General features: G+C 39.9%; 1 protein-coding gene across 8 annotated transcripts in view; it reads left to right on the top strand.

Moving 5' to 3' along the window:
• Ralgps2 (Ral GEF with PH domain and SH3 binding motif 2) overlaps positions 1-16013 on the top strand; it is a 129616-nt gene that overhangs the window by 93149 nt on the left and 20454 nt on the right. For 7 of the 8 annotated variants that reach the window (XM_028760745.1, XM_028760723.1, XM_028760733.1 and 4 more), the window contains exons 9-14: positions 5504-5641; positions 5781-5871; positions 8381-8448; positions 9653-9788; positions 10384-10535; positions 15162-15216. In XM_028760745.1, coding sequence (XP_028616578.1) covers positions 5504-5641; positions 5781-5871; positions 8381-8448; positions 9653-9788; positions 10384-10535; positions 15162-15216 — 640 coding nt within the window. Of the gene's footprint in view, positions 1-5503; positions 5642-5780; positions 5872-8380; positions 8449-9652; positions 9789-10383; positions 10536-11383; positions 11634-15161; positions 15217-16013 lie in introns of those variants that run through there. The other variant, XM_028760751.1, reaches the window with a different exon arrangement.

Here is a 16013-nt window from a genome sequence, read left to right as displayed (position 1 = left end):
CAGCCCTAAGTAGGGTTGGGGGAGCTGGATCAGCGGGGGGTTGAAAAGCTCTGAACAAGGAGAGATTGTGTGCAGGTTGAAGGAAGGGCACCATCTGGAAACAGACTATCATAGTTCAGCAGGCAATTATAAAATAAACATTTTAGTCTGCCTGCCACAGAGCCTTTGAGTTGGAGAGAGAAAAAAAAATTCCACTTTAGAAGTAGCTGCAGGCTGTAAGAAGCTAGACTTTCCCCGGAAGCAGCCACCTAACAGTGCTATTCTGACAGCCTCTGGGAATTCGTAAAATTGTAAGGAAGTGGGTAATGTTTCTTAAGAGAAAATTGCTTTTATAGCTTGGCCTTTAATCCCAGCACTCGGAAGACAGAGGCAGTCGAATCCCTATGAATTTGAGTGAATTTTAGGCTAACCTGGAATACACAGTGAGTTCTAGGCCATCCAGGGCTACTGAGAACCTGACTCAAGAAAACACACACACACAACTTGTTTGTATATGTAATCACCTAAAACAAGTGAAACTGGTAAATCTGGTGAAAAAAAGTCTTAATTTCTGTGTTACATAATTAATGCTTTTGTTGATCTTAAGTTCTGTGATTGGTAATATACTTGCCTATAAAATTATGCCTGTCCTAGCTAGGGTTACAGTTGCTATGAAGAAACACCAGGACCAAAGTCAATTTAGGAAGAAAAGGGTTCGTTTGGCTTACACTTGTACATCACTGATCATTATCAGAGGATGTCAGGGCAGGAACCTGGAGGCAGGAGCTGAGGCAAAGGCCATGAAGGATGCACGTCACTGGCATGCTCAGCCTGCTTTCATAGCACCCAGCCATAGGACCACCAGCCCATGAGTGACTGGGCCCTTTCACATCAATCACTAATTAAGAAAATGTCCTACAGGCTTGCTTTCAGCTGGATCTCATGGAGGCATTTTCTCAATTGAGGCTTCCTTCTCTAGCTTGTGTGTCAAGTTGACTTAAAACTAGCCAATTGTCAAAATAAGGTCAGTGTTATTAGTTGATTGGTATCATTTAAAAACAAACACAACCCTGAATTAATGAAAAAAAATCAAAAGATCTTTGACTCCCCATTGACTGTGAACTTAAGATGAATCATCACCTCCTCTGACCCGGCTTTTTCTGCTATGAAAATAGGTTCCAAAGAGCAAAAGAGTAAGTGTTGAATAATTATTATTTTTTTATGAAACAAAAAAATATTTAGTAATTCAATAGCTAAGGAAACCCAAATTTCAACATCTTCAATAGCTTGGCTTAGTACTCGATGATAAGTAGTATGATAAGTGGTAAGAGTTTTTAACCCTTACCCTAAAGCGTCCTGGCACCCTTCCTGACTTACCTAGTTACTGAACGATGCTTTGAAATGAGGTGTTGGGGTTTTTCCTACTTCACATGCTGTGTGCTTTCACCTCCTTGCTGCTTTAACTAGTTCCATGTCTTGTAGGACCTGTAGGCTAGTAGATTCACATCCTTTACTTACTGTACGAGGTTGTTACCTCTGTCACAGAAGTATTTCTTAGAACTCCTCTATCATATTTAAATATATAAGGGGCTGCAAACTATAAATAATAAGTAAACTAGAATCTAACAGAAAAATGCTGATGACTGCTGGTGGTTACTATGTCAGCAGCGCCTCACTGTGGTCAAGGGACTCACTACAAGGCTTGGCTGTCTCCGCCTATTCTGATTTTTTTCTGTTTTGATTGGTTTTTAGAGAAAGCAAGTGATTAGTGTTTTCCCGGACCCTTTTCAGGTTTTCATGGGGGACAGACAAGATAGTAGCTCCTAACCTATGGTTTGTGTTCCACAGTTAGGAGTGTCATTCACTACTGTTAGTCAAATTGAGTGAGAAGGGAGAGGGTTCCTCTGAGCCTTTTAGTTTGAGAATTATTTAGCTTTCTAACTCGAACCATTTCTGTTACTAACCAACATTTTTCAAAAATTGGAGTGAGAAAATTAGGAACACAGAACTCTTGATTTGGCTTGTTTCATGGAAAATGAAAGCATGGAGGTGACTTCTGTGCAGAATCCTGAAAAGCAGAACTAAGGAAATAGAGAGAGCGTGCTGTGGAGTGAGGTGTGATGACAGGCTATGGAGAGCAGTAAAGGATGAGACGCTACAGTCCAGGAGGCTGACACAGTTACAGGACTGCAGAGGGCGGAGACGTAGCTCCGTGGCAGAGTGCTTGTGTAGCATGCATGCAGAGGCTCTGGGTCCAACCGAGCACTGCAGAAAACAAGCCGCAGCAGTATGTAGGCAGCAGGTGAAGACCAACTGATCCTTACAGTGTTACAGTGAGGAGGTCGTGAATTGTGACCTGGGCTAAAAATAGTTTTCAGTACCATGATGTAGGTACTTTGTTTTTCTAATTTTAAGACATCTGAGTTTAATGGTAAGTACACCTAAAAATACATCTTGATTATACTTTATTTCAACACTGTTTTCAACCTTTTGTGTATTGGTACGTAAACATGCACATCATGATCCAAATGCAAGTCAGAACAACTCTAGGTGCTGAAACACTGTAGTAGTTCATACAGCTAAGAACGAGAAAGGATCGAGGATGGCTTGCTCAGGTTTAGCAAATGGAGTCCGTAACATCAAGAGACTCATGATGTCACGATGTAGCCTCTCAGAAGCTGTAGGCTGCACCGGTGGTGACCTAGCATGAGAATGTACTGATGCTGCCCACTGGGCTGGTCCTGGGCCTTGAAAGCCACCAGGAATTGGTGGCAAAGCAAATGTGAATGTTGGAGCTGTAATGAATAGCTATATAGGGTTTGTGCTGACATGTGCTTTGGGAGTTGGCCTGCCTATCACTCAGCAGTCCCGTCTTCAGTGCCCCTGCTACTTGGACCTTAGCAAAGAATACATAGTCTGAGGATATATGTGTTTTGCGTGCAGTGAAAGGAACACCTTTTGAAACATGATCCAGGTAGAGCGGGGCTCCCAACCCACTGGGAACAGCTCAACTATGGAGAACAGTTTATATCTTCTCAGGAGTTTTTCACAATTTCTCCAGTAATTCTCTGGGTGTGACATGTTGTTATTGCAGAGTTTTGGACAAAGAAACAGACTCAAGCCAGCTGGGGTGGCACAGCCCTAATCTCAGTATCACATAGGCAGATGAGTTTGAGGGCATCCTGGTCTACACAAAAAGGTTCTAGACCAGCTAGAGCTACCTAGATCCCATCTCAAATGAGAGAAAAAAGAAACAGACTCTAATCTGCTACATTGGTAAAGATCTTCTGGCTGTTTTGGATCAAGGGCCTAGATTAATCGGAAATTTCTGCCCTCTATTGCAGGTCTCTTTCAAATACACACATAGTAAATAACCTGTCTTATACTGATTTTTTAAAAAAAGATTCATGATGTAGATAATGTGCCTTAAAAATAAACACTTTGTTCTTTACAAATTTTACCTTTTATGGCTAATACCAGTAAACATGGTTCTAAAATATCTTTTTAATTTTTTATATAAAATGTTTTTAGCATTCCTAAGTTACTTGTTTTTCAAACAAAGCCATTATTACCATTTTAAATTGCACAGATAGAGTCGTGGACATAAAATCAACAGCACAGACCACATACATGCAAGATAATGTACCAAATGTACTGTTACATGAGGAATTAGAATACAGTGCTCTGTAGGATTAACGGTGTATAAAAGGTAGGCTGTCAATCATCCTGTTACAGAAGGATGCAGAAGACTGCGTGTGGACCCTGCTTTATCAGTGATGGCACTGGAAAACATGTCTCATGAACCTAATGGAAAGTGGAAAAGCTAGGGCACCTGTATGTAGGCGGTGATGTGATTGGCCCTTGTTTTACAGGTGCAATGGTAGTTCCAAGAATGCTGAAGGTTTTTTTTTTTTCTTTTTGCCCATTAATGATCATAGATGCTCAAGGGCCTAAGAAAGAAAGCAACCCCATCTCTAGCATTCTGAGTATAAATTGTCAAGTCCGTAGTTCTCTGGCGACGTCACTTTTGTGAGAGTGCTGGGTAGTGCAGGCTCATTCTTGCCCAGAGGGAAAGTCAGCAGCATGTAGAGATGCATTCAATCCCTAGATTTGACTGCTATTTCTAGTTCCTGTACATTTGACACAGTACTATGAATGACCGTGCGTTTCATTCTGTCTCTTTCATGAGACAGTAAATTACTAGCCTTGAATAATACTGTGATACAGCGCTGATAGTGTAGAAAGGCAGAGGTTTTGTGTACGTTGGGCTGGTTTATACAATAGGTATTTTAACTTGGGACAGTCCAATCCTTTAGTGTCAGTAAGTGGCCAAGGTAATGCTGAGAAAGACGGTAAAAGCTGCACTAGATGTGACCGGCAGCACTGAACCTTCCAGCGGGGAGTGCACGCCCTGTGTCTGCCTGAGCTTTCACAAGCTAGTTCAAGACGAACAGAAAAAAAAAAAATACTAAAGAAACAGTTTCTCTTGGTGACTTGAAAATTCCTGATTTAGGTTGGGATAGCAGAGTGAACCTCTGATTCCAGGTGCTGTGGTTCTGTTGAGGTCAGTTATTTGCTTCAGGCATTTGCATTCTTGCGTATGTCTTGGGTCTTTTGTTAAATTTCGAGAACTTAGAAAAGAGCTGCTTTCTTACAGCAGAGCCAGGGCCTTTTCAGTATTTCTTCACTCCTGCTACCAAAACAATAACCACATAACCCAGCAGTACCACTGGCTGATACTATAAAATGTATTTCATCTTGAGTTTGATCTTACAACCTTGCGTTTTAGTTGAGGGCTAGACGGAATGCAGCCTACTCATAAACATTGAAACATCACTTCAAAGAGAAAACCATCTTTGCAGTTATCAGATGTCCACTGTTGGAAATGTAGACTAAATATGTAAAGCTTTTTGCTAATGTTTCACATTGCTATATAATTGGTTATAGAAATCTCAAAAAAATGTAATAGAGAAAAGCTGATGTAGTCATTACCTGATTCTCAGCTGACTTACAACCTTATTGATTATAGTTTATAACTGCCACATTTACAGAGAAACTTCTGGTTAAAAGCATACTGTCTTCTTGTTATGAATAGTGTTCATGTATGATATTTGGGAAGAGTTGTCAAACTTAGGGAAAACAGTAACCTCCCCATAGAAGGCCTGGTCTGTAGACTCAGGGAAGTTCCTTTAGATAAAATAAAAACTGGAAAGTGGGTATTGCTTGGCTACACATAAATACTGAGTTTCAGAGATTAAATAAACTTCTCTGCCAGTTCAGAATCTCTGCCTCCTTGCCCATTGATGTGGACTTTTAATTGCAGCCCCAGTCTTTACTTGAAAACAGCATGAAGAGACCTGACAAGGCCTTGGGTTTGTATGGTTTGACCTCACCTCTAGAGATCGCAACCCCAAGAGGTCATGCACTCTAAATATAACATACTGCGAAACATACACAGGTTGATTTTTCTTCCCTTTATTGAAGTCATCCAAGCTGAAAGTCACCCATCTGGCTTCCGTTGCAGGCATCTATTTGTCTGACTTGACCTACATTGACTCGGCGTACCCATCCACTGGCAGCATTCTAGAAAATGAGCAAAGATCAAATTTGATGAATAACATTCTTCGAATAATTTCTGATTTGCAGCAGTCCTGTGAATATGGTAAGTTAGAAGAGGGGCTTTCAGAGTTCATTTCAGTTGTGGTACCACGTGGCCTTAGCTACCTTCAGCTATATTTCTCTCTTAGGTTTTCAGCTTCTGTGTACTTCCCTTGAATAATCGTCTCTCGTCTTTTACTTAGATATTCCCATGTTGCCTCACGTCCAAAAGTACCTGAACTCTGTTCAGTACATAGAAGAACTACAGAAGTTTGTGGAAGACGATAATTACAAGTAGGTCCATCTTCAAATTTGGATACTTTATCTAGTTTTCTACTTGGAGTCCTTTCACCTGATGCTTAATCATCTAAGTATGGAGTCTACTCTAATGCCTAGCCAGTGAGCCGTTAACAGTGGCAGCAGTAATTACATGTGTTTAATCGCTTGATACAACTGAACCAGTACACAGATGCTTCAGCTGTGTTGTTGCTGCTGCTGCTGCTGTTTAAAATCGTGTAGCTTTTGAGCCAGCGGGTGATCGTAAGCAGGCACTTGAGGGCAAGCCTGACAGTCTGCGTTGACTCCAGGTCCCACACAAGTTACCCGCCCTCAGAAAACAAACTTCAGACACATTTTAACACCCTTAAGCTGTACAGAACAGACATTCAAAATTGGGGATTTTGTTTTTTGGAGTTTTGGTTTTTTGTTTTGTTTTTTTCTTTTTCTTTTTTTTTATATAATGGGACTCTTTTCCTAAGGAAATTCATATTTTTCTAAGCAGAAAAAAATATATACCATTTACAAAATACAAAAAAAAATTCCTTCTTAAAGGGTTATTTTTAGGCACATCTTTGAAAGTGTTTCCATGACTTGAGGGAGTACTTAGACTTCCCATCTCTGAGTGGTTAAGGCACCACTGTAGAACTATATTTAATCTATAGCATACTGTCCTTTGTAAGGATCTTTAGGCTGATAACCATTTCCGGTTCTCAGCAGTCTCATTTAACACCACAGCTGCGGGCAGAAGATAATGCCTCTTGGTTTTCTTTTGGTTTCATTTGTCTATTTTTTTTTTCTTGGCTTTCTTCAGCTATTGTTTTCTGGAAAGTTATAAATTGTTTTCTTCTGGTATTAAATATATGAAGCTCTTAAAATATTGTTAATGCATCTAATGTTGTGTTGCTTGAAACTTTCATTACCATTTTCTTCCCCATATCATTTCTATCTTAACTTTTACACAAGTGTTTATATCTATAGCGACTCACTTGAACAGAATATGAGATCAGATTAGCTTTTAAAGCTGAAGGTTCCTAGGCCTCTTGCCCTGTGTTGTGACCGCCTTGAGTTTGATGGTCTGAGCCTTACGATTCATCTGGTTTTCCTGTGCCTCTAGTTACTGATGGAGAATTTATATTTGACAAACACATTTTGTCTAGGGAAATAAGATTGATTCTCTTGATGTCCTGAAAACTCAAGATACAAGTATTTATTAATATCTCTCTTCTGACCAAAGAAACTTACTGATTTACAAAGTGTTCAAGTATTATATAAAAGAATAGGCTAAGTAAAACCTACACAGTTACAGAGAGTGATAAACTTTTACTGACTGTAGCAAGATTGTGATCGAGTTTTGACTTGTTTTATTTTAATTAAAGCTAATTGTTTTGTTTTGTTTTGTTTTGTTTTGTTTTGTTTTGTTTTGTTTTGTTTGAGACAGGGTCCCTCTATGCAACACTAACTGTCATGGAACTCACTATGTAGACCAGGCTGGCCTTGAACTCGGAGGTCCACCTGCCTTTGCCTTCTGAATGCTGGGATCAAAGACAACACCACCATGCCTGGCTTAAAGCCAGTTTAATTTTCCTGAAGGTCATAGACTTAGATAGAATTCAGATATTTCCAAAGTGACATCTGACAACAGTTCATTTTTATAGGCAGGCTGGTGCATCATACTGACTTTGTTTTCCTTAGTGGTCAGATCCAGAGCAGCCTTAGCAGGGTGAATAAGCTTTTGGCAGTCACTAGGCTAGTTGCTTAGATTAAAGAAGCAAATAGATAGTGTACTTTTTCTCAAAGAACTCAGTCTGGCACATGACACATGCCTAGTACCCGTGGAGGTCAGAAGATTCCTTAGATTGTTGTACGTCTCCATGTAAGTGCTAGGAATCTAGCCTGGGTCATCTGGAAATCAGCCAGTCCTTTTAATCACTGAGCCATCTCTGCAGCCACTTCGTGTGGTTTTTATGGTGGGTGAAAAGAAAGTAAGAAACACTTAACTAATAGAAATGACTTTTATCCAAAGACCTCTGTTAGGCAACTTCATTTATTATGGCCAGCGTAAGTGTTACAGACAGCGTCTGTGTCAGCCAGCCAGGTTGAAAAAAAAATCTTTATTTAGTACATAGTTTTAACACAGAACAGTTTTTTTTTTCTTCTTCCTCATTGTGACTTGACATCACTCTTACGAGATGGAGGTTTGGTACTGTTAGAAACCATTGATACTTGAGGTAGCAGTTGGTCCCACAGCGCTTTCATACTGCTGTTAAATGCTATGGGTAGCCCTGGAGGGCAGCCCACCAGCTCCTGTTCTGTCCCATCCTGAAAGGGTGAAGTGCCGGCAAAGGCAGGCAGTGTGCCCAACAGAATGGGTTTGCTGGGCATGCAGTCTGCTAAGCCATTCATCTGTGCTGTCAACCACTGGGGCATCCCTCCAGCTACCTATCAGGTTTTTTTATATGCGAATGTGACTTTAGTATTTTGCCAATATTCATTGTTTCTTATGTTTTACTCTTTTGAAATTTAGGCTCTCTTTAAAGATAGAACCAGGAGCAAGTACACCACGCTCAGCGGCCTCCAGGGAAGACCTAGCAGGTCAGTCCATAGCTGTTGCTTGGCGAGGGTATTTCCAAAGTGGGGTTGATTATCAAACAGACCAGGCAACCTGATCTCTGAGAGAGAACTATACTGTAAAATAAGTAAAGACTTCACATGGCTTACACTGCTACAAAAAAGTACTTTTAAAATTTATCAGTATAAATCTTCAACTAAGCTTCTTAGTACATATTCTAAAATACTTGAAGGCCAGGTGGTTGGGTTGGGGATAAGCTATGTTACAGTGTCTAGATGAAGTAGGTGAGGTAACTGTGTGCCTCTCAAGTGTGCTTTTCATTCCTTTGCTTGTTTCTTTTTTTAATGACATTTTATGTATATGAGTACACACCAGAAGAAGGCATCTGATCCCATTACAGATGGTGGTGAGCCACCATGTGGTTGCTGGGAATTGAACTCAGGACCTCTGGAAGAGCAACTAGTGCTCTTAACTGCTGAGCCATCTCTCCACCCCCACTTGTTTGTTTCTTAAGTCAGGCTTTTACTGAATGGTTTGGACTAGCCTCTAACCTCAGCATCCTCCTGCCTCAGCCTCCCCATTGTGGGATTATAGGTTCACGCTTCCATGGTCAGCTTCTTTGGACATGCTGTCACTCACTGTGTGGCCCTGGCTGGCGTAGAACTCATAGAAATCCACCTGTTGCTGTCTCCTGAGTGCTGAGACTAAGGGTGTGTGCCCAACAACTTGTTAAAGAGATATTTTGAAAGCCATACACTGTGAGGTGTTTTTTAGTCACATAAATCAATTCCAGTGTCGGGCAATGTAGACTTTCCAACTTGAGCATTTGACCTAGCTTACACATTTCTTTAAGTAAATTCAAGGCTATATATAAAAAAGCAAGGTATCAAATTGAAACCACTGAGAGTAGGACTCAGCCCTAGGTACTTAGTCTAGATTTTGTTTTTGAATTAAGAGTCCAAGCCTATCTCTTTTTCTCCTATATAAAATAGGGAATTATTTATACTGCCTTTGTTGAACGTACATAAGAGAGAGAAAAATTTTTATATAGTTGGAGATTTGTTTTAGAATTTAGAAAATAAGTATTTCTTCAAGTCAATTAAATAGAACTAACAGAATCTAAAACTTAGAGCGCAATTTTATATGAGAGAGGTTTTATTTTTGTTTTTAAGGATCCTTAGAAAGCTTGTGGTAATTCCCCTCTCTCTTCTCCCCTTGGACTCTTAGGTCCTGACGTAGGAGCCTCGCCACAGGGAGGAAGGAAGAGCAGTGCTGCGGAGGGAGCCCTACTGCCACAGACACCCCCGTCCCCTCGGAACCTCATTCCACACGGACACAGGAAGTGCCATAGCTTGGGTTACAAGTCAGCACATTTCTTAAGTTATTTGTAGATGGATTTATTACTCTATTAGTAAAACATCCTTCTATGTTCTGTTTACTTAAGTAGAAATTAGGTGCTTTGTGATTGCTTTTGTTAATAACATCAGTCTTCAGATTCAGTAAAAAAAAAGAAAAAAAAAAAAACTACCTCGTTTGCTTAAATGGGGTTTATTTTTTCTTGTACCTGGATTTGGAATTGAGTGTTCTCAGAAATGCCCATATTTGAGAGAGATAAATAAGGAGTTTAGAGAACTGTAGTAATACACTGAAAGTTTCTTGTTGAAATGTGACCTTGTTATCAAGAGCTATTATTTGTTATAACAAATACAAATAATAAATTAAGCCCTAAAAATCTACTGTTTGTATTCCTAAATACAAAAAAAAAAAAAGAAAAAGAAAAAAGAAACACAGCTCTTCCTTAGTATCATTAGGTTTGCACTACTGATTCCTCAAGGCGGGGTGCATGCTCAGTGGGCATAGCTCTGTCCCAAAACAAACTCTGGAAAGAGTTTTGATTGTCTTTTATATTTCAAATAGAGACACAGGAAGTTATAAGGAATGTTTCTCTGTGCCTCTAGTTTCATTCACAAGATGAACACAGCAGAGTTTAAGAGCGCAACGTTCCCAAATGCAGGGCCACGGCACCTGCTGGATGATAGTGTCATGGAGCCGCACGCACCGTCACGAGGCCAGGCTGAGAGCTCGACACTTTCCAGTGGAATATCCATAGGTGAGAGACAAGAAATAGTGTAAACAAGAAAAAAACAAAACCAAAAATCCTCAGCTTCAAAAACATTCATTAACCCTAGCACAGTGGTCCTCAACCTTCCTAATGTTGTGAGCCTTTAATACAGTTCCTCATGTTGTGGTAATCCTCCGCTATAGAATTATTTTTATTGCTGCTTCCTAACTGTAATTTTGCTAGTTATGAACCTTAATGTGGATATCTGGTATGTGATCCCTCCAACAGGGTTGTTAGGCACCCTCACCAAGAGGTTGAGGCCCACAAGTTGAGAACCACTGCCCTAGTATAAACACAAAAATATTTGGTTTAAAACAAAGGTACAATTAAATGTAGGATGATGGTATATAGTTGAGAATTATTTTAAAACTGTTAATAGTTTTTGACTCCAAATGAGAAGACCTTCGGGGACTTTGAGAGAAGACCATACACTGCTTTACCTGGTTGGTTAACTGTGTGTAATTTGGATATGAAGATGAAGAAAGGGGAAGAAAGGAAGGACTCAAGTCAGATTCCAGGTCACTTGACTTCAGCAGCCAGTTGGCGAGTGGTGACTCCCCACACAGCACTGGGAGAGAATCGATATTGACTGCTATTGGAGGGGTGGACGAATTTCACAAGTCGGGAATTTTATTTTGAAATGGTTTGGTCCTTACTAGAGACGTCAGGTCATTGAATATATGAATCTGGAGCTCACACTGGGTAATGTCAGGTCTGCAGCAATATAAAAAGCACCAATCTCTAAACTGTAAGACTTGCTTATGTCACTCAGGTATAGTATAAATAAACAAGAATGTTCTCACATAAAGAAGTTTATAGAAATTATTTTTTAATAGAGATGGGCTAACAAAGGAAACTATGAAGGGGAGAAGCCAGATGTGCTATTACAGAAGCCCATGGTCTTGAAGAAGGAAGTCGTTTTGTGTGTGCAACACATACGTGGAGCTGAGGTAGTCCTGGGATGTCCTCCTCTGTCACTCTTTACCTTATTTTTGAGATAGACTCTTTGACTGAACCTGGAACACACTGCCAATGAACCCTCATGATCCTCCGGCCTCTTCCTGCTGGTGCTGGGATTATAGGCACGTGCTGCTATGCTGATGTGAGTCCTAGGGCTCCAAACGCGGGTTTTCATGCTTGGACAGCAAGTATAACCCTACTGAGCCATTTCCCCAGTGTAGAAGAGAGAGATTCTAAACATATCAACTAAGTTGTTCTGTTAGTAAGTTCCCATAGATGCCTGAGAAGCTTTCAGCTGTGATTGATCACACTGTGGCTTTTTGAGCCTGCAACAAGGGAACATGTCATGGTCATGAGTCTGTTGTAATGAAACCTTTGAGCTTTAATTTTGTTAATTTATGTGTCCAACCTCTTTCTTTCAAATTGTCTCAGTGTTTGTCAGTCTTGTTTTTCTCAAAGTACCAAATGATTTTGTTTATTTCTCCCTTAACTTAATTCACTAATTTCTTCTTTAATCTTTATTGCCATTTACTGTGTTTGGGGTTGACTGCTTGTCTTTTGAGAGTCTTGGTGCTTTTTGTTAACTCTTAGTTTTTTTTTTTTAAACATTTCTAATGATTTTTTTTCTTTTATTTTTTTGTGTGCATTGGTGTTTTGCTTACGTGTATGTCTGTGCGGGTGTCAGATCCCCTGGAACTGGTTACAGATAGTTTTGAATTGCCATGTGGTTGCTGGGAATTAAACCTGGGTCCTCTGAAAAAATAGTCAGTGCTATTCACCGTTGTGCCATCTCTCCAACGCTATCTCTTAGATTTTTTTAATATGAGCACTTAATAGCTATTAGCTTTCTTTTAAGTACTGCCTTGGCTGCATCCCAGACGTTTTGATAGGTTGTGTTTTCATTATTGTTTGTCTATAGGCATTTTTCTATTTAAACTATTCATTCAAAATGTGTTGTTTTGTCTCTTAGTATTTTTATGAACTCTGAAGTTTTTCTTATTGTTGATTTCTAATGTTATTTCCTTTGTGGTCTGACACGATACAGGAGATTATTTCATTTTTTTTTTATTTGTTGAAACTTGATTTGAATCTTATGATATGATTGATTTTGGTGCTGCAGTTTGATTGTTTTACTTCTTAGTTTTAAGATGTTTATAAATTGTGTGTTATGTGCATGCATATGTATGTGCCTTGCATAGGTGTGTGCCTTTGTGAGTGTGCATGGCCAGCAAAACACAGAAGATGAAGTCAGATCTTTTACAGGTAGTTACAGGTGCTGTGACCCACTGGACGTAAATGCTGAAACCCACACTTGGGTCCTCTGAAAGAGCAGCCAGCACAGTCTTAACACTTGAGGCATCCTTTCCAGCCTGTTTCTTACTTTTTCTTTAATTGTGTATGTATGCATGTCAGTTTATGAGTACATGAAGCACATGAGCACAAATGCCCCAGAAGGCCAAAGGCAGATGCCTCGGATAGGTCTGGAGCTGTAGTCACAGGTGTTTGTGAGCTGCCCAGCACACTTTCAGCGAGTACAACTCAGGATCTCTGCAAGCACAGTATAAGCTCATAACTGCTGGGCTATTTCTCCAGCCCCCATTTTTACTTCTTAAACTGTGTTTTATTATCTGGTCACTATTTCTTTTTATTATTAAAAACTATACTCATAGTATGCTCAGTTGGGGTTCGGGTTGTCACATTGCTCAAGGGCTGAGCTGTATTGATATAACCTCTCAGTGTCCTTAGAGATTTATTATCTGAGCTACTGACCCCTTAGCCTGAAAATTCCAAACTCTGAACACAGAACTGCTTCGGAGTCCTCCAGTACCACCCGGCAGTGTGGTACTCTCCTTTTATATAAATACTGCCAAGTAAATGACAAGACAGATTGTTACCTGAAATAATACTTCTCTATTAATGTTCTAAGTAGCTGTGTGCACAGCATCAACCTTGATAGGGGGAGAAAAAAAAAGAACCTGTTTTCAGCTAAAAGTTTGTTATTCCAGTGGAATCTAGTGTGCTACTTAAGAAAAAAGATTTTGTATTCGCATTTAGCTTTTCCCTCTATGTATTAAAATTATACTCTAGTTTAGCTGTAGTTTTTACTTTTATTGTGTGTCTTCTCAGAAATATAGATGAAACATTTATGAATCTTCATGGAGTCAGAATTTATTGAACATTGGTTTCACAGGTACCACAATTTCATGGCAACAATTTGCCAGACATTGGTACTTTTCTTGATGAACTTAGCCAAGACAAACATAGGTTCTCTTATTCCAGTCTTAACTGATATTAGCTCCACATCAGATGTTGCATGTGACACAGGCGGGTTGTAAGATGGCTACAGAGGATCGAGGAGGCAAGGAGCCTCAGCTGGGAAACCGGAAGTGAGGTAACAGACCGGCAGGAGGTCCGTGATGAGGGGCTACAGGATCAGACTTGAGCTATAGAGCCAAGTCCAGGACACAGGACAGAGGGCAGGACCAAATCCAGATGAACAGGTGAGCAGTAGATGGGCAGTACACCCAGACAGACAAGCAGGGGGACAGGCAGACAATTTGAGTAAGTCATCTCAACAGTAAGAACAGAGACGAGCTGACCCCAAGAGAGTCAGGTATTCTCCTCCTGTCAGTCGCCTGAGGCACACCAGTGGTCAGGTAGTTGGTTGGAGCTTGCGACATCAGAGGGGCTGTAACCTCTGCATGAAATCAGGATGAGGGAGCTGCCGCCCCCTTTGATCTACTGCCTCCATTAAGTTCTTGGGCCTGGTTTTCCTTATGTCGTCTGAATATGCCCATGTATTCCTACAGTCCCAATTCACACTGGTAAATGTATAGGGTGGCACCATTTCTGCTCCATGAGACTTGTCTAAAATCCCAGGATTCAAACCCAGCACTGGAAAAAAAGAGTCCTAAGAGGAAAATGACTGAAGTGTGATATTCTCAATTTGAAGTAAAGACACATTAGTCATTTACTATTTGCCCATGTAACAACCAAAGAAGTAAGAAAATAAGTACAAAGGCAGAACCTGAAGAGATGGTCTCCAGCTTTAGGCACTTAGTCTAACTTAAGTAATCAGATACCTTGTACTTAGTAGAAGAACACCTATGGGAAGTTCTTGGAGTGACGCAGTGTCCTGCTAGTTACTCTGTGTTGTAGTTGAGTGGGGTCCAGGTTATGCCATGCCCTGGGGAGCTCCATTTCAAATTTCATTAGGCTGTTTATCCTCATAATGGTATATTGGTTTCAAAACAGGAAATTAGTATGCCATGAACTTCTTTCAATTTCAGTTATGGCAAACTTAGTAAGAAAAAGCTTTTTCTCTGTACACTTGGATGGTAGAAGACTTTTGGTTTTGTGGTTTTGAGTGTCTGACTCGGGGGTAGAGCAGCTCTCTTCCACTAAGCTGCATCTCCAGCCCTTGTGTCTTGTTGTTTCTGTTTGGTTTTGTTTTCAGACAGGGTCAACTATTACATGCGCCAAGCTGTCTTTGAGTTTAAAACCTTCATGTCTCCACCTTCCAAGTACTAGGGTTATCAGTATAATTAACATATTGTTAATGTGTACTGCCAGAAATTTTATTTTTGAAATATAATTTTATTTATGGAAAAAAAATCACTTACATAGCAATAATAGAACACCGTTTGGTTTTAGGGAGCAGTGATGGTTCTGAGCTAAGCGAAGAGACCTCATGGCCAGCTTTTGAAAGGTAGGAGAAACGATTCACTAAAATTGCTGCAAACTTATTTGGTCTGTCTTAAAGAATATTTTAATTAGATGAGGTACATGTTACATGTCACTAAGTGACTACGTTTTTCTGGTCAGAAACAATGACTAGTAGACATTTAAGTCTGGAATTATGCATGAGAATGCTATTGGTGACCTTTATATAGGTTTATTTGGTGTTTTTACACATGTTTTGAATTTCTGAAATTGTAGATTTTTAATAATAATGAATTTTTAATAAATATTTAAAATAACCATAATTAACATCTATATTCCAAAATGAGATTATTTCCTTAGGTCTGGGTAATTTAATGGTAAGACACTTATTTATCACTTTGTTGCTTTCCTAAGGACAGAATAGCAGCTAACTTAAAATTATAAGATTGACATTTGACCTAAAGGTCTGTGTATGTGCGGTGCTTTGCACAGACCTGCTATAAGGCCGTGCTGCCTTCTCCTTCTTTTAAGCTGTAAACTATGCCATCTGTGTGGAGACGGTGCTTTCCATTGCTCATCAAATAGAAGCTCTCCCTGAGGCCAGTGGAAAGTTATTCAAATAGGTACTGCTAAACGCCCATTCCAAGTCTTATGTCATTGCTTCAGTGTCCTCCGGCTCAAGACATTTGACTTGACAGAAAGACTTGTTCCATTTTTAAATGTAAACCAAGATCTGAACTTGTAAGCTGCAAGTATAGTAGGGAGATGGGGGAGTTGGTGTTTGTTATGCAATATTAAGGATTGAACCTAGGCCTTCCACTGAGCCCTAAGACAGTTGTTTAG

This window comes from Grammomys surdaster, unplaced genomic scaffold (genome assembly GCF_004785775.1).
Source record: "Grammomys surdaster isolate TR1022 unplaced genomic scaffold, NIH_TR_1.0 130, whole genome shotgun sequence".
Taxonomy (NCBI): Eukaryota; Metazoa; Chordata; class Mammalia; order Rodentia; family Muridae; genus Grammomys; species Grammomys surdaster.
Note: the sequence above shows the minus strand (reverse complement) of the source record. Positions and strands in the feature narration are given on the sequence as shown.